The sequence below is a fragment of the Curcuma longa genome, chromosome 5 (assembly GCF_044706935.1).
Source record: "Curcuma longa cultivar G26 ecotype Majalengka, Jawa Barat chromosome 5, ITB_CL_G26_1.1, whole genome shotgun sequence".
NCBI classification, from domain to species: Eukaryota; Viridiplantae; Streptophyta; class Magnoliopsida; order Zingiberales; family Zingiberaceae; genus Curcuma; species Curcuma longa.
Genome location: NC_133865.1, coordinates 12777958 through 12796750, shown reverse-complemented (window position 1 = coordinate 12796750; position 18793 = coordinate 12777958). Strand labels below are relative to the sequence as shown.

Sequence of the window (18793 nt, the reverse complement as noted above, 5' to 3'; positions counted from 1 at the left end):
ATAAATTAGGAATTATGCGACTATCTTGCCAAGAGCGATCTCAACATCTTAGGTATATCATCTCATTAGAGGAAGAATGAATGCATTTGAAGTATATGCGATGAGGAACTTTGAATTAATCAATGCAAATTGAAATTTTAACGTAGTAGATATTTTATATTAATCATTTTTTAGCATTATTTTCAACCTATTACCAATAAATATATTCTTCATATGCAAAGTGGAGTTCTCAATTTAGCAAATACAAGGACAAAGCATTTAATTCATCTGATTCAAGAACATCAAAGATATAAGTAATTACCGAAGACACATGTTAAGTGATTTATAAATTTTTAAATAGTTGTCTTATATTATTAGAACATATATATATGTCTTTTTTCTTTAGTTTCCTCATTTGACTTCTTTTAATAATATAAATCAGTTACAATATCAAATTGATTAATCTTTAAAGAGGTCAAGTCAACAAGAGATTCTTCTAAGATGGCATTGTTAAAGTTGTATAAAGTGTCAGGGATTCTTCTGAATTGTCACCAGAGACTTGTTTTATAGGGGTTTAGTTATCAAAATATTTATTTGAGAACAACTCTTTTATTTTAGCCAAAAGTTCATGAATTATAAGAGAACAGATCTTCGGGTGATGATTTAAAAAAGACATAAGGCTGTTTTGATTTTACATAATTATTAGATAATTATCTATTAAAATTTGGTAGGACATATCTTTTCATCAATTGTCTTTTCATTTCATGTTAATGTATAATAGATTCTTCTTCATTTTGGTCTTTGATGCTTTAGACACATCACCAATAAATATGAATTTAGCAAATTATCCACATTCAGTAGAAGTAAAATTATGTTAGTAAAAATAATTTACAATGTCATCTGACTAATTAAGAAATAGATTAGGGTCCATACTTTCATGAAATATAAAGACACTTGTCCTACATGTAATTCACAAAAATAATTAGATTCTTCTTTAGACACGGGATAATGTAATTGTGATCTAGCATATATGTCACTCCTAGATTTAGCAGTAGCATACAAAGAATAACTATTATAGTCATTATGTTTATCATGTGAATAACCATTATAGTCATTATGTTTATCATTCACATGAGTATAATTTGGTTGATATTGTTGATGTAATCGACTTCCAGAGTTTTGATATTTATTTGATAATATATTTATTAAAGTTTGGTCAATGTTGACCTAATCAAGACAGAAGTCTAGTCAGATTAAGGTTGACCAGATAACTAGCAAATGAAAATATCCAAATAAGTCAAAGTTGATCAGATGATTGATAAAGGGACAAGTTTAAATAGGTCAAGAGTGACTGGATGCTTGGTAAGAGAAAAAAATCATATGCGAATGAATCTTAGGTAGTGAGAAGTTTTTGAGGAGTGAACTCCAAGTAAAAGGAAAAGCCCAAGGAAGTGAAAAGTTTTGAAGGAGTTTTGAACTCCAAAAAAAAGAAAAATTTCAAAAGAGTGAATCTTAGATAGTGAGAAGTCTTGAAGGAATGAACTTCAAATAAATGTGGCCGAAATAAGATTTTCAATTGATTGCGCATGGTCGACCAAACTAATATATTTGGTCGATCAAAATATAGTTTTTTGCATTGAAAGATAGTGAAGATGTGTCCCAGTTAGAATAAAACACTTAGACAATAATTTAATTAAGAAATCAACTTAAAATTTTAAATCGAGATCAAACAATCTAACTATCAAATTTAACAACTTTTGTTTCGCGCATTTGCTGTTTTCGGGTTGGCGGAAGTAAACCAACTCGAACCAACGCTAGACCAGGAATCGGGTACGAGATGGGCCGAAGCGGGCCCGTGCCAGTGCTCGTCACCCCATCGGAGCAACAAACGCACGTGCATTCCAGAGTGGACGGATGGCGACGTGATGCGAGGGAGGGATGCTTATCCCATTACTCACGCGTGAGGGCGACCCAAGCACGTGCGGGGGCTTATCGACCCCGGACCGTTGACCGTATTATTATTATTATTATATTGTAATTTTGTTTGGGTTGAGATGTTTTTTCTTTTTATTAGTTGCATACCATGAAATTAAACTAGGCGATGAGATGAGGTAGAGCAGGGAGGCTTCCCTGATCTGCCTTTTCTAACTCCTTCCTTTCTAGGCTGGATCTGAGCGCCGGATCCGGAGGGATGACGGCTGGAGAGGGGCGGCAGCCGACGCTGAAGGAGAGGGAGAACAACAAGAGGCGGGAGCGGCGCCGGCGGGCGATGGCTGCCAAGATCTTCTCGGGCTTGCGGTCGATGGGGAACTACAAGCTCCCCAAGCACTGCGACAACAACGAGGTCCTCAAGGCCTTGTGCCGCGAGGCTGGGTGGATCGTCGAGGAGGACGGCACCACCTACCGGAAGGTATCATCTTTGTTCTTCCCTCTGTTATTATTATCATGGTATCGCTTGATTGTTTAATAAAATATGGATAACTACTTGACCGAGATGTTGTTGTTATAGCAGATCTCAAGCTCAATCAAGTAGATCTGTGTTTCTAGTCCTTTTGATCATTTTATTCGTTTTCATGGATTATTCCTAGCTAGTTTCAGCCAATATTTTTTCCCCTCTTATTTTTCACTGCTTGGTATATGATGTTTTCTTATTCTTCAAGCTATGATCTTTTATTGAGTTTGAGTATATACGTTAGTGCGTCTTGTCGATCCCTAACTAAGGTTATATGTCGTCGTTTTTTTGTTTTTGAAAGATTTTATCTCGTATGGATCTGGATGCTAGCCATCCCTTATAATGTTTGCTTTCTTTACATCCATTGCTGAACTTCTTGTACCATTGTCTTACGTTTTCCCCTTGATTTTGGGTTCCTTTTTTAAAGAGAGAGAGAGAGACAGAGAAGAACTGATAGTTGATATAATAATAACTTCTCTAGATCAAACTTGATTTTAATTGAGAATTGAAGAGCATCTAAACAACAACGATTTCTTTAACCAAATCTTTGCTTCCTTTTAACTTGCAATGTATAAATATTGATTCATGATGGGTACATTAGCAGGGATGCAAGCCACCAACACCGCCTCCAGAATTTGCTGGTGCATCTTCAGGCATAAGTCCTTGCTCCTCCCCGCTGTTGAGCCCAATCTTGTCATCTTTCCCTAGTCCTGTCCCTTCGTACCATACAAGCCCTTTGACATCATCTTTCCCAAGCCCTAGCCGCAACGATGAGATCCACAACCCCAGTGTCAACCCCTCTTCTCTACTTCCTTTTCTGCAGAACCTTACAAGCCTTCCTCCACTTCGCATCTCTAATAGTGCCCCAGTGACCCCGCCACCGTCTTCACCTTCAGCTTCTCGTCCTCCTAAGATCAGGAATCTAGATAACACATTCTGCCACTCTCTTTATGCTATTTCTGCCCCTTCTAGCCCTACCAGAGGCCACCAACATGTACAGCCCATGACAATACCTGAATGTGACGAGTCTGATGCTTCAACCGTCGACTCTGGCCAGGGGGGCGGTTCCCATATGGCCGCCCCTGGGTCGCCCACTTTCAACCTTGTTAAGACCTTTGTTGCAGCAAAGGGGACTGCAGTAGGCACATCAGGAGGGGTGCCAGAGAAGGGACGAAGCATGGAGTTTGAATTTGAAAACAGATGGGTAAAGCCATGGGAGGGAGAGAGGATTCATGATGTTGGACCTGATGATATTCAGCTCACTTTGGGAGTCGGAGGTACAACTCCCAAGCTCAACATCACTTCTTGAAATGTTACTTTACTACTCTAGCACCGGTTTTCCAAGTTCAATTGAGATTAAATTCCTTGTGTATTATCTATGTGGTCCTGTCCCCAACTCATTTTTAGTCCTCATTTACGTACTTGTTCATGCTGATCACTTCAAGGGAAAATGATTGTCTATTGTCTGTCACAATTGTGCTTAGATATTTTGGTACCCAATTCACTATGGTATTTGAATTGTAACAGCTTGTAAGGACATGCTTCTAGATATCAGTAAATACTAGTTGGGATATGGATCTGGCCGTTTACTTCACAGTTAGAGGATTGTTCTTGATCTTTGTATGTAAGAGTTACCTTTCCGTTGGATTTTCTGTTAGAGTGGGAAATTCTAGTGTAGCGATATCTCATTAATTACTGCCAAGTGTATTAGCGTTCGTTCGTTTCTGGATCATGAATATTTGGTTATGTAGGGTTTATAACCTTCAGAAAGTGTTTTTTTTTTTCAATTTGCATGCACTTTTGTTTATTACTTTTCTATCTTTTTATTGTTTTCATCTACTAAAAGAAACATACGATAAGTTTTTTTTATTATTAACAACCAGTTCTGTAAGAGCGCCGTGCCCTAAAATGATTAACTCGCTAGCAAAATTATGTGATGTTAATCGGTGTTGGTTGGTCAAAATATAGAGCTGCACAAACCAAGTCTGCAGCAAGGTTATGCACTCGAAGTCACTGCGTCGGCTACAAGTGGATTGGGTCCTCGGTTGTGCCACCATGTGGATCCATTCCCATGCGGTGACGATGGTTTATGTGTTTGATTTAAATTATCAAATATAATCTTGGTCGTATGATTATTAAATAATTATATAATTAATATTATGAAAAATAAAATATAATTTAATATTATTTAATTTAATCTTAAATATTTTTATAATTAAATAAATTTGTAAGAATATTAATATTAATGATATTAATGATAATGATAGATTCATAATATTTATAATTGAAAATAAATATAATTGATTTATAATTTATAATTTTAAAATAAAATTTTCCTTTGCGATTGCAATCCCTCTCGGTACAAACTAAAACACTAAAGTCCTTTCTTCCTCCACAATCGCGATCCAAACTCTTCTGCAACTCTGCTGCAGAAGAGTTTGGCGAAATTGGAGAAGTGGGGGGGGGGGGGGGGGGGGGGGGGGGGGGGGGGGGGGGGGGGGGGGGGGGGGGGGGGGGGGGGGGGGGGGGGGGGGGGGGGGGGGGTCAAATCAATCAAATTAGTAATGAAGAAAATAAAATTAGGTGATAGATCGTGGACCATGGTCATATTGCGGACCATCATTGTTGTAATAGTCGATGAGGTGGACGATGTGTGTGCAGCAAAGGCGGAGTAGAATGTTGAGTCCCTATTGGAATGTTCAATGGAGGTACTCATTGGGGCGATGTAGCTTGACGACAAGGGAGGAATCCGGGAGGTGAGCCAGGTGAACATTGTTGGTTCCTCCTTACTCGACCATCGCGGAGGCAACAACCTCGACCTCCCCCCAACCAAATCGCCACGACATCGACGCAGAAGCATTCGACATCAAGCATGAGTGTCGTTTAATAGCGGAGAATTGGTGGGCATATGGGGAAAAAAATGAAAGGATAATTTTGAAAAAAAAATATGTTAACCTTGAAGTCATGAAAAATCTTATACTTTCGAGATAATTACATTCCGAGTTATATCTCTCATTGTTGACGTGACAAGTATACTTCATTATTTTAGAATCACTCATTACATGAATCAAATAAGGTTAAATAACATAACCTTTGGTAGACAATCAAAATTATCAACAATAACTCTCAACTAAACATTCCTTAGTGTATGGTTCAGATTCCATGCCTAATGCATCAATAAAATTTAACAAACTAGTGTTGATGTCTTCGACTAATCATGCCTCAAAACTCTTAATTCACGATCCTATCAATCTAAAAAAATTAATAAAAAAATTTAATCTTTTTTTACTTTTAACAAAGTGTCTAGTTTAAGATATACATCTCTAATGTACTTTAAGATATCATTGATATTTTTTTTACACTTTTTTAATCTTGTTCGTGCGAAAGTTTTAGGATTTCAAAAAAGTTATCAACAATTCAATCTAAATTTTAAAAATTTTAACTTTCTTTACTTTTGATATAATATCAAGACTTAGACATCTCTAGTTTATATTAGGATAATATTCTTACACTCCTCTATCATAAATTTTAACTAAAACTCATTAATAGAGATCAAAAAGTAAAAAAAATAATTTTTAAATAATTTTTTTAAATGGATAAGAGTCCTGAGCCTAGATTTTTTTAGCATAAGAGAGTGGAAGAAATCTATTGGACCAAATTTAGATTAAATCTAATATGTTTAGATCTATCAATGAGTTTTCGCCATTTTACTTAACTGAGTAAGTAAGTTTCGGTATCACCTAAATCACATACTCAACTTTCATAATATCCAAATCATATATCATATTTTCGAAATACCTCACCTCTTTCTTTATAGGTTCATCAATTAATTTCATCCAAAATGGGCCGATGGACTTAGAGAATATCGAATTATTTCAAACGAAAATCAATGTACTCATGGAAACCTCCTTAATATATTTATGCCATCGGATCTGAATTCAATAGTGTAAATTGAGAGCAATAAATTTTTAAACTTGTAAAAGCTTGATAAAATCTATTACAAACTCATTATAAGGCTTAGGGCAATAATACTCACTAACCTACACCACTAATAGATGTTAGTGCAGGGAGCACCAGATGATCGAACCTAAATTTTGATAATGGCAAAATGTTCAAGATAAGTTTGTGAGGTGATCTGATGAGCTTAGCTAAGTATGCAGGTAGCATAGGGAAACCCTAATTGTGGCTAGGCAAAGGAATTGTGGCTAGGCAAAGGAAGTACCTAATTGCGGCTAGGTAAAGACCTAGTTGCGACTAAGCAACGAAAGTCCTAGCTGGAGGCTAGGCAAAGAAAGTTCTAATATGGAGGATTAGGTAAAAGACCTGGTTTGGAGAACTGGATAAGGAAGTCCTGGTCAGGAGGATTAGGCATAAAGTCTTGGCGGATCAAGAGCACCAGGTGGAAGTCTAGGTGAGTTTCGAGGATCGGATGTCAAGCAGTGGAAGACTTGGCGACTGAGGATTGAGGCTACATAAAAGTCCAACAGGTCTAGAGGACCTGATTGGCACAAGATAAATTCTTCTGAGTGGAGTGGATAAGAATGTGTTCCCGGTAAGGGAAACAGTAGACATCGGTCTGACCTAGGATTTTACTGAAAATCTAAAGTCAATACCAAATAGTTTGTAAAACTGTTCACTTTCCTATTATATTTTATGTTTTGGACTAACTTGTAATGCAGGAAAGGAGAAGCTAGAACTTTGTGTTCTGGGCGCCCTTATTTGGATCCAAGCGACCAGACAGTCCAGGTGCCCGGATTGGTTCTAGGTGATCGGACGTCCGCCGAATGGGTCAGCAAGGCAGATAAGGTGGCAGAGTCCCATTGGTCGGGACACCTCAGCCTCCAGACGCCTGGATTTAGTTAAGGTGTTGCGGAGTCAAAGTTGATCCAGCAACCTCCATGTCAACATACATACGCCCGGAAGGGATACAGGCGCTCGGAAGATGCCAAGTCAACGTCGAAAGTGGATCGATGGGATGATGTGGAGGTGGTTGAAAATGCCCGAAAGGGATACAGGTGCCCGAAAGATGCCGAGTCAACGTTGAAAGTGGATCAATGGGATGACGTGGAGGTGCCCGGAAGGACTTCCAGCGCCCAGATCAGTCTATATAAGCAACTACGGGGGAGAACCCTAGATAATTTGAATACACCTCGATGAAGACCTCCTGCGTGCAAATCTACGATCCGGAATGTTGTCGTAACGCCAAGGAGCTGCACCGACTACTGCACATCCATATTATCGGTCGGTAAATTACTTATTGCCTTTTGTACTTAAAGTTTTTAGGACGGTATACATGTGACCGATCCTAATCGATTTGTAAAAGCGATAAAACTCCTCGTAAGAGGGAAGTTCTTTTAGTGGATTGGCCGTCGAAAACGATCATTGATCATGGGTTTTGGAGTAGCAACTTGTGGCTGTAAACTGTAAACTAAGTAAAACCAACTATGTTCACTTGTATTCTTTTTCATTACCCGTTCTGAATTACATAAGTTACGCAAATTTTTTTGTAAAAGAGTATAAACGCGAAGAAGCACTATTTACCCTTCCTCTAACACTCTTATTCGATCTTACAATTGGTATCAGAGCAAATGGTGCTCGATCTTATTGCAACCACTGATTGAGTGGTTTTTTCAATTTTTATTCTTTTTTTGCTCTAATTTTCTATTTTATTACTCCCGCACTATTAATTCAAGACCAAGTCTTCGTACATATATTTTTGTTGTTATTGTGTGTGTAAGATTTATGATCCATTAAGAAGGCTACTGTTAGGATCGGTTGGTTCGCTAGAGGGGGGGTGAATAGCGTTTCTCGATTTTTCTTGATCTTTCTCTGCACAGAGATTAGCGGAAGCAAAAATATAAAAGAGAAAGCAAGAGATCAACGCTAACCCGGTTTGTTTACTTGGTCTCCACCTCCGCAGAGGTGACTAATCCAAGGATCCACACGCACACACACACCCGATGCACTATGAATCTTCTCCTTCTCGAAAACCTCGAAGGCGGAGAAACCTTTACAACTCTTTTGATCTCCTCAAGAATGATATGAAAGAATGTCCAGGAGGAGAGAAAGAAAGCAGAGAATGGAGAACAAACAAGTTCTCAGAAGAAGCACAAAGCAATAAAAGAATAGCGAAAAAGATGAGTTGTTCTCGTGCAGGCTTCTTCTTATAACTCTGCAACATCAGTCGACTGCTGGCAGGGCCAGTCGACTGATGCCTTCAATCGGCAACAAAATCTTGCATTAAAGTGCATTAAATGCTTGCCAATTTTCTGCAACGTTCAAATCACAGTCGACTGTTCCAAGACCAGTCGACTGGCAACAGTCGACTCACCATAACACCAGTCGACTGCCCAGTCGACTCCTGTCTTCCTCTGGCTCGACTGATTTCTCTGTGTGCGTCTGATTTATGAGCAGTCGACTGCTGGCAGGGCCAGTCGACTGGTGAAGCTGAAAAATCACATTTCAGCTTCTCTTGACCTAGACCTCGGCCTTCAAACATCTCCCACAGCCTCATGCCTTCCCTGCACTAGCTTAAGATGCTTCCATCAGCTTCGTCATGTCAAGTCCTTGCCAAGACTACCCACTTGGACTTTTCCTTGCCAAGACTTCCCACTTGGACTTTTCTTTGCCAAGACTTCCCACTTGGACTTTTCCTTGCCAAGACTTCCCACTTGGACTTTTCTTTGCCAAGACTACCCACTTGGACTTTTGCTTTGCCAAGACTACCCACTTGGACTTTTGCTTGCCAAGACTACGCTTGGACTTTCCTGTAAACTTGCATCACACATGTTAGATCACAAGTATTGCCTAACTTCAAACATAGTTTAGCCAAACATTGAAACTCAATGCACTTGGGGCAAAGATTGCACCAACAGCTTCAACACCACCAGATGATGTTGTCAATTTCAAAATTAAAAATTTATAATTTACCAAACCCCTAATTATCGCTTTAAGTAATATAACAGAGGCCCAGGTCATCTCTCATGGACTCAATAATGGAAGTTCTATTCTAGACATTTGGTGCGGATTTTTATTTATTAATTCATCCTCAATTATTCCTAACTATCCACAAGATTCTTTTATTGATAATTTAATCCTACAATTTGGTAAAACCTATGATACATTCAATCTACAATCCTATTTACATTAACATACAACAAATTTCCAAATTGGCAAACCACTCCACTAATCATATATAACTAAGAACATGGGAACAATATAAAACATCTATATAAAAGCTAAAACATCATACAACAACATATCACACAATTGCAACAACATCTTCAAATCGATAAAATCATATATAAATTCATCCATTATCACAAATTCAACATACAACTTGAATTCCATTTACACTACATACCACAACATACCACATACATCCTACTTACATTTATTAACACATAACACAATGCTAGAACACACAACTGGCTATCCCACACATATCATCCAACATCTAATTAACCCACAATTCACATAAGCTAAAATGATACAACAACATCTTCATATAAAACCATTCATCCATTATCACAAATTCAACATACAACTTGAATTCCATTTATACTACATACCACAACATACCACATATATCCTACTTACATTTATTAACAATACTTAAACAACACAATCCACATACCCATGAATTACTACAGAATCACACAACTGGCTAACAATCCCATAACACATATCATCCAACATCTAATTAACCCAATCCTATAACAATAACAACACATTTCATACAAGAAAAAACATTCTATAACAATAGTTGAGCAATGTGATTACACACCTAATTCAGCCAAACAAAGTCTTAATTCCCCACATTCATACCATTTCAATCAATCACACATACAACATTAAACATTTGTAATCGGTTACAACTCTTTCTTCTGTCACAACCGAACAATAAAAACCTAATGTTCCATACAATCCTCATGTTATCAAAACCGAACCAACAACACAATAATAATCAATCAACATTGAATCAACAATCAAGGAAGAAAACAGAGGATTTTTTATTTTAACAGCTAACAACAGAAACACAAGAACACAAAATAACATAAGAAGCTAGAAATTAGGGTTAGAATTAGGGATAGAATTAGAGTTAGGGTTAAGGTTAAGATCAGAGTTAGGGTTAGGATTAATTTAGGGGGGGGTTTATGCCTAATTGAAACACAACAGAACAAGAACAAGTAGAAAAAAAACAAAGCAATAGAACAAGGAATATGAGAATTTAAGAATTAGGATTTTCTTCCCTCTCCCAATCGGCACAGAATAGGACTTCAGCACCTTCCGATTGAATCACGCTAACGGGACAATGGACTTCACTGGAACAAACCGCTCACAACTTGGCATGATCGAAGAAGATGAAGGCTCAGGATCCTCAGCCGCTGCTCTTATCTCCTACTACAAACTGCAGACAAGACCATCAGTAACATCGGATTGAAACCCTTACCTTGCCATTTTCCTGGGACGGTGGAAGTCAAAGTTGGCCGGTGATTCTCTGCTGCAAAATCGCAGACAAAGATCGGGGTTTCCTACTGCAAGCCGCAGACAGGGCCTAGCTATCACTCGGGTCTTCTACAAACGCTGACTACCACTCACGACACTCGATCACTACAGTGGCCGCCGATAGGGAAGGAAGAAGCATCTGTAGGAGCTCACGGTGGAACACTTCTGCGGTGGTGTCAACAATCGTTAATTGATGCTGCTGCTACCGTGTTTGTGCTGATCAGGAGGAGGAAGCGGGAGCTCGGATCGCGATCGGGGAAGGAGATGAACAGTAGTCACGATTCGCAATTGAGAAGTAACAATGCGAGCCCTCCTTCTCTCGCTGAACCGGCTTCGGCGTTATAACGCTATGCTGAACCAGGCTTAATTGGGCCGGTTGAAATTTGGGTTGAATTGGACCGAACCAAATGATTTCAATTGAACCAGATGAAATGGGTCGGGCTGAAATTGAAATGGCTGGGCTGATCTGAATGGACTGAGCTATGTATTAGGCTTATCATGAAAGCCTTTCACTACAAGAAAATCGGTCTTTAACAACACTCAAAAGACATCGGTTTTATGTCAAAACCGATGTCTTTTACTTTTTAACAACGGTTTTAACAAAAACCGATGTCTTTGAGACATCGGTTAGAGCCTACGACAACGATTTTTGGAGGCTACAACAACGGTTTTAAAATCGATGTCTATGTGCGCTTTCAACAACGGTTTTTGAAGACTACGACAACGGTTTGAAAACCGTTGTCTATTTGCGCTTTCAACAACGGTTTTGGAAGCTATAACAACATTTTAAAATCGATGTCTATTTGCGCTTTCAACAACGGTTTTAGAAGCTATAACAACAATTTAAAACCGTTGTATATTTTCGTTGTCTTTGAGAGGTTGATTAGAGTCTACGACAACGATTTTTGGAGGCTACAACAACGGTTTTAAAACCGATGTCTATGTGCGCTTTCAACAACGGTTTTTGAAGACTACGACAACGGTTTTAAAACCGTTGTCTATTTGCGCTTTCAACAACGGTTTTGGAAGCTATAACAACATTTTAAAACCGATGTCTATTTGCGCTTTCAACAACGGTTTTGGAAGCTATAACAACAATTTAAAACCGTTGTATATTTTCGTTGTCTTTGAGAGGTTGATTGGAGACTACGACAACAGTTTTTGGAGGATACAACAACGGTTTTAAACCGTTGTCTATGTGCGCTTTTAACAACGGTTTTTGAAGACTACGACAACGGTTTGAAAACCGTTGTCGATTTGTGATTTCAACAACGGTTTTTGAAGTTATAACAACAATTTAAAACCGGTGTCTATTTGCGCTTTCAACAACGATTTTTAAAGCTATAATAACAATTTAAAACCGTCGTATAATCGTGCGCTGCGAATAATATTTTTTACAACGTTCAAAAATTCTGCGCTGTTAAAAGAGGGTTAAAAAAAATAGTATTAACAGCGCGAATAAAGAATACGCTGTTAAAAGTATATTAAATATATTAAAAAAAGGCTATTTTTTTTTCGCTGCCTCGCTCGCGATTTAGGTTTCCTCCGCATCGCCTCTTTCGCGATTTCGCGATTCCGCCTCTGTTCTTTCGCGACCCGCCCGTTCTCGCCGCCTAGATCTCCCGCCCTTGCTGTCGCCGCCCTAGATCTTCCGACCAGCTCGCTCGCCGCCCAGCTTTCTCGCCGCTCAGCTCTCACGCCGCCCAGCTCGCTCGCCGCCCAGCTCGCTCGCCGCCCAACTCTCTCGCCGCCTTAGATCTCCCGGCCAGCTCGCTCGCCGGCGCGGTTTCTTGAGATTCCGCGCTCACCGGCCGACGACCAGTGCTCGCTCGACCGTCGTCACTCCTCCCGTGCTCGCCCAGCCGCCGAGGTCTCCTCCAGAGCTCACTGCCCGGGCGCCCGCCTGGCCATCAATCTGCAGCGCCTATTCCCTCCCTTTGCAGCGGCAAGCAGAGGTAAGTGTGTTTGAGGTGGTAATTTTATTTGAGTGAAACTGATTGATGATGGGTTTAGCATCTGCTTGCCGGTGCAAAGGGAGTCTTGGTTTATGGAAGAAGTTTGTTGTTGTTACTATCATAGTTATTTGTTGTTAAGTAGTGTTTATGGAGGCTTGGTTTATTTCCTTGTAATAAGTAAAAGCAATTCTAACCTTTTAGTTCATGACGATTGTATGTTATTAAATTGACTTATGTTAGCTAGTAACATGTAGAAGAAAATACCATAGACAACTAGTGATCATACTGCAAAACATGTTGGTTTCCTTTCTTCTATTTATATTTGCCCACGAGTTGCCACCGCATGGTTCTAGACCCGTTGAAACTTCTTGTAGTCAGATCTGATGTTATTCTTTTTCATTAAGATGAATCTTTGCTGGAACCCGAACAACACAGTAAGAAAGAAAAAATTGATTAAACTATTCAGTAAAAGAAGTGTGGTAGTGTTTACTGCCTATGCTGTTACCTAGAATGGAAATTGATCTTTCACTCGAGTATTAAGTTACTTGTATCAGATCACGTTTTTTTATCCTTGTTTTTGCAGAGTAGCTGGATTCATAATTTGTTATAAAAAGAAGCTTCAGATTCATAATTTTAGTGGTGGTTGAGTTTGGATTGACGTGGTCGATAATGATTTGGAGGGATTTTAATGTCTCTTGCTGCTCTCTTAAGTTAACATTCTCTTCTATGTTGACTTCTAGTCTACTAGAATTTAAGTTGATGAGATATATCAGGTGGTCTTGTGAGTCATTAAGAATCAGTGCAATTAACTGTATCTTGATTCAACAAGAACCATTTGTATCTTTATACTGGAAAATTTTGATGATCAACAGACCACAATACTAATTGGTTCAACCAAATGGCAGAAGTTAAGCTTTCATTTGTAACAGACTTCTATCAATTCTATGCCGTCATGTTCTTTTCCTGTTCTCTTTTGTTCATTGTTTTTGTAGTGAGCATTATCATAAGGTGAACAGTAGTGCTTACTATTAATGTGATCGACTTATTTATTTATCAGAGAAATTCTTATTGGTTTAATCACTATTGTTTCGGTATATCTTGATGGAAGAAAGGAGATTTGGCAATTGTATTTTGACCATTCATATTCGACATGTAATTCCTTTACTTGTCAGGGACAAGACTCAATGAATTCGAAACTAACCACTTGACCTTCACTGTGTATATTTCCTACTATAGTGAGTACAATACATGTAGCAATATGAATAGTTCAACATTGGTGGTTTGCTTATTGTTCCTAGATTTGAGTGCTTATGCCTTTATATTATTCTACACCATGATACAGTAAACATTTGTGCATTTCTCCATCCTTTTATGCATAGAGTAATTGATTTGTATGCCAATTAATTATAATGTTGGCCCTGTTTAAATGTTCCGCTTTTGTATCAAGATAGATGATGGCAACTTTTAACTTCTTTAAGCTTTAAAGCAAACAACAACGTGTTCAGTGAATTTCTTTGTTAATTTATTCTGTTGCTAAAAGCTTGCTTTATTGTTTATTTAGATCAGAAAGAAGAGGTAACATCACAACTAAAGTCATTGCAACTGGAAGCAAGAGGTAGAATGTTTTTTTAAAGTAATTTGATGTTTTGTAGATAATGTTGAGTAGTCCTCGAAAGAATGTGTAAGAGGTGTAATTTTGTATGTTAATTTTCTTCTTTCATATTCTTTTTGTAAGCATGGACTTACTGTAAAACATTTGATCATATGGCACACTGAGCAAGACTTTCCCTGAAAGGGAAATATTGCCAGCAATCCATGCAGCAATTTTTTTATTCATTTAGAAGCTCCCTGATCCTTGTACCTTCGGATGTTAATTTTGATTTCTTTTCTTCTTTTTAATGCTTTCTGGTGAAACTTTAGTGAAGGAAAAGGAGTCAATTGCAAATGATTTAATTGAAGACATTGAGGAGCCTGATGAGGAGGAAGACAAGAAGCAACACTTGTGAATGTGGTTTTCATTGGCCATGTTGGTATGAATCTCAACTGATCGGGGATATATATTTTCTCTATTTGTTTCACACTAATTTGATCTTCTTTCATTAGTTCTGATTTTGAATGTCGTGTCTGCATAAGTGCATGCTTCATATCTAAATTGTTTCTTCAAATATTATTCTTGGATTTGCTGAACTAGTTCACCAATATTCAATTTTTACAACATAATATGAAAATTATCAGTAGCTTGATTACTTAAAATTTAAAGCTTAAAATGACTTCTTTATGTTATTAATTTTTATTTTGTCTCTTTCGGAGAAATCATGGTTCGGTGAACTGTTAAGTTGGAAATCCAGTTTATATGCTGAATTTACTCTCTAGGTATTTTAAGAATGGGACAAATACATATTTATCTCTCAAACTCTTAAATAGTATACTTTTTTATGATATAATTATGGAATACATAATTGCCATTCCATCCAAAAGCATTATGTGTTAGTACCTTAGCTATATTTCAATCTAGGTTTCAAAATTATGGAATACATATATGTGTTTGCAATTGCTGGATATTTGTATTAGTGATGAATGTTCTTATTCATCAGTTGAAAATGTTGTTACACTATCAGCTGTTCTTCAATTTCTTGGCTGCCTCATGATTTGTTACACTATCACCATTGCCTCAAGAATCAGATTCTGCAACAAGAGGTAATTCATATTGCAGATCATCATCATTCGCCATCACATCTCCAACTATATATATAATTACTTAGCTTGTCTGATATGACAACAGCCCAGGGATCACTCCATTCTGAACGCCAGTGATTTCTGCTATAAAGCCATCAGAGACATCAGCAGCGAGATCGAGCCATCTCAGTGCAAACCAAGAGGCAACCTGAAACATTCTGCTCAAGATCACAACAAAAAGCAATAGCAGCTTCGAGTCTTCAGGTGATCCAATCAGTATCAGAGCCTGCTCCAATTGCAACACCACAAAGACTCCTTTGTGGAGGAGTGGCCCTCACGGCCCCAAGGTAAAAAATAAAATCAAAGAATCAATCTTTAATTTCGTTAATTTTTTTTATTAAAAAGGAGTTTTTGCTTGTTTGCTTCAGTCTCTTTGCAATGCTTGTGGAATAAGACAGAGGAAGGTGAGGAGGGCCATGGAAGCTGCTGCTGCTGCTGCAGTGAATGGAGTCTACGGAGAGCATCCAAGGAAGAACAGAATGGAGTGAATGGAGTCTATGGAGAGCATCCAAGAAATTAAAGGTTGCTGGTCCAAGCCTGTTCCAAGTAAGTGAATGGAGTGGCACATGATTCATGCTCATGATTCATTGCTATGCTAGATGGAGATTTTGTTTACTTTTCCCTTTTGGATTTGTATCTGTAGAAGTACAGCAGTCAAAAGGTTATTTGTAAACGTTGAGGATTCTATATTAGTTCCTTCTGAGGATGAAAACAATGTAATATGTTGCAAGAAGAATAATTTTTGTTAGTTACTTTTGATTATTTGTAAATATTGAGGTGATTAAATATATCGGTGCTTTTGTATTTGTGATTTGTTTAACATTGGTTTGGAAGCGTTGTCGTAAAGTGATATTACATCGGTCGAAAACCGTTGTTAAATTGATGTTGAACAGATATTACATCGGTTTTAAACCGTTGCGAAACCGATGTCGTTGTGATATTACATCGGTCGAAAACCGTTGTTAAATTGATGTTGAACAGATATTACATCGGTTTTACACCGTTGCGAAACCGATGTTGTTGTGATATTACATCGGTCGAAAACCGTTGTTAAATTGATGTTGAACAGATATTACATCGGTTTTACACCGTTGCGAAACCGATGTTGTTATGCTATTACATCGGTTGAAAACCGTTGTTAAATTGATGTTAAATAGATATTACATCGGTTTTACACTGTTGCGAAACCAATGTCGTTGAGTGATATTACATCGGTTTGACATCGGTTTGTAACCGATGTCGTTGAGTGGTATTACATCGGTTAAAAACCGATGTCTAAAATGTCAGACCTTTTACAACGCCTTCATAGACATCAGTTGATTTTCTAATAGACATCGGTTTTCCACCGATGTCTATGACTGTTTTTGTTGTACCACGATCTCATACGGGGACCTATCTCTTTCTTAATTGTAATCCTATTTAATATGAAATAAATTCTTTTATTAAACGGCATTATTAATTTATTTTGCTGTGATAGATATGATATTACATTAATCTAAACAAGACAACATGCTCTGATCTCGATCGAGAAAGATTTTATCACATGTGGAACATGATTGGAACCTGCAACTTTCCACAAAACCCTTATCTAATTAATCAGAAACAAAAGCCTTGTTAATTGACCCGCATGATCCATAATTTAATCCAAGTTATGCACATTCAATATGTTCAACATATCGTATCACATGATACAACAAATCCACACGAATGGCAGCGCACTAATTAAAAATCAAAACGGACACACATGAAAGAATTCACCCAAGTCATGTAACTTGTTTTTACCTTGATATCATCATTCATCATGCAGTGAAATTAATCATGTTCAAAAGATCGATTGAACGGGACTGAACAAAAGATCCTCGAAAAGTATATATATAGTATCCAATTAAATCAAAAGTACGTCACAAAACAAAGAACGATCGATCGAGGACATTAATTTCACGGTCTTCTCCGAAAAGCGATGCAATCGAAGACCTCCCCGAGGCCCTTCCTGATCTTGCTCACGGCGTTCGCGTTCGCCTTCGTCTTCTTATTCTTCTCCGTCTCTGCCACATCTCCCCACACGACCATCTGCGCCATCTTCTTCTGGCTCGCCGGCGACTCCCCAGCCGAATTCTCGGAGTCGGGCAGCGCCATGGTGTGGCGATCTATGATGTGCGAGAGCGAGGCGAGCTCGGAAGAGTCGTAGAGAGGGCTCCCGCAGTCCCACACGCGCGCGGCTCTGTCTTTTGCTTCCATTCCGATCGACTGCATGCCGGCCGTTGGCGTACGTCTCTGCTCGATCGTTTCGGTGAGGCGGCGCTCGTGTCTCCTTGCTGTCGCCCCCGATGCTGTCAAGGGAAGCATAAAACATAAAACATAAGAAAAGCGAGAAGAATGTGCGCTGCGCTGCGAATTAATTTGATTTGGTTCGTTGAATTTGGAGGGGCGGTGCTCGGTCTTTCACACCATGTTGCATGTATCACATGTATGTATGTAGTTGGTAGAGTTGTCAAACGAGTTAACCCAGAACAGGACGGGCTAATCCATGACAGACCCATCATATGGTGGGGCAGGGCAGGGTTGAGAAATCTCCAATCCAACCCAACTCAAGGCGGGCCACGGGTTAGGCGGACCAACCCGCGAACCTGTTAAAAAATATTAAAAATTTTAAGTTTAAATTATAATTTTTAAATTTAAATTGTATTTTAAATAGATGAAACTCATTAATTCATTAAGTTTTATACTTTAATTTTAAAATATAAAATAAATAAATAAACATTTTCAATCCACGAGTCAATCCAAGCCCGTCGCGGGTCAACCCACACAGGTCACGGGCCTAGGCGAGCCAACCCATTTTAAAATGGATTGATAAAATTTCAACCCAATCCGCCTAAATTACTTGGCGGGGCGAGCCAATCCAGCGGGCCTAACCCAACTTGACGGCTATAATAGTTGGAGATCTATTTTGTGGGTTGGTGGACTTGACATTTTTGTATTATGTATCTACATACCTTAAATCGATTAATAAAAGAGTAATGATTATTTACAGGAAAATCCAGTAGAAAAAATGATAGACACATAGAGCTGGGTCCTATTTTCATACCTGTATCTGTCCTGTTGTATTTTGCTGGTGGATTTTTCTATAGAGAATCATTACTTTTAATAAAATTCGGACCAGATT

At 38.4% G+C, this 18793-nt stretch overlaps 1 protein-coding gene and 1 long non-coding RNA gene across 3 annotated transcripts; both read left to right on the top strand.

Annotated features, from left to right (window-relative positions):
* Window positions 1-2054: 2054 nt before the first annotated feature.
* LOC141828901 (protein BZR1 homolog 1-like) lies at window positions 2055-4004 on the top strand. Of its 2 annotated transcripts, none has more exons than XM_074716288.1 (2): window positions 2055-2389; window positions 3033-4004. In XM_074716288.1, the coding sequence occupies exons 1-2, from the start codon at window positions 2171-2173 to the stop codon at window positions 3738-3740; spliced, it is 927 nt and encodes a 308-aa protein (XP_074572389.1). In that variant the 5' UTR covers window positions 2055-2170; the 3' UTR covers window positions 3741-4004. The 2 variants fall into 2 exon arrangements, with proteins under 2 accessions (XP_074572389.1, XP_074572390.1); XM_074716289.1 differs by having other exon boundaries at window positions 2056-2389; window positions 3036-4004.
* An 8498-nt stretch (window positions 4005-12502) lies between these two features.
* LOC141828802 (uncharacterized) lies at window positions 12503-16144 on the top strand. Its single transcript, XR_012601831.1, has 6 exons — window positions 12503-12894; window positions 14456-14509; window positions 14815-14924; window positions 15489-15591; window positions 15677-15917; window positions 15999-16144. It is a non-coding gene; the product is annotated as an uncharacterized LOC141828802 (long non-coding RNA).
* The last annotated feature ends 2649 nt before the right edge of the window (window positions 16145-18793 follow it).

Bases quoted from the DNA above. Each gene is read 5' to 3' on its own strand.
- LOC141828901 (XM_074716288.1), top strand. From the start codon at position 2,171: ATGACGGCTGGAGAGGGGCGGCAGCCGACGCTGAAGGAGAGGGAGAAC. The intron at 2,390-3,032 runs GTATCATCTTTG...TGGGTACATTAG, and splicing joins ACGGCACCACCTACCGGAAG to CAGGGATGCAAGCCACCAAC.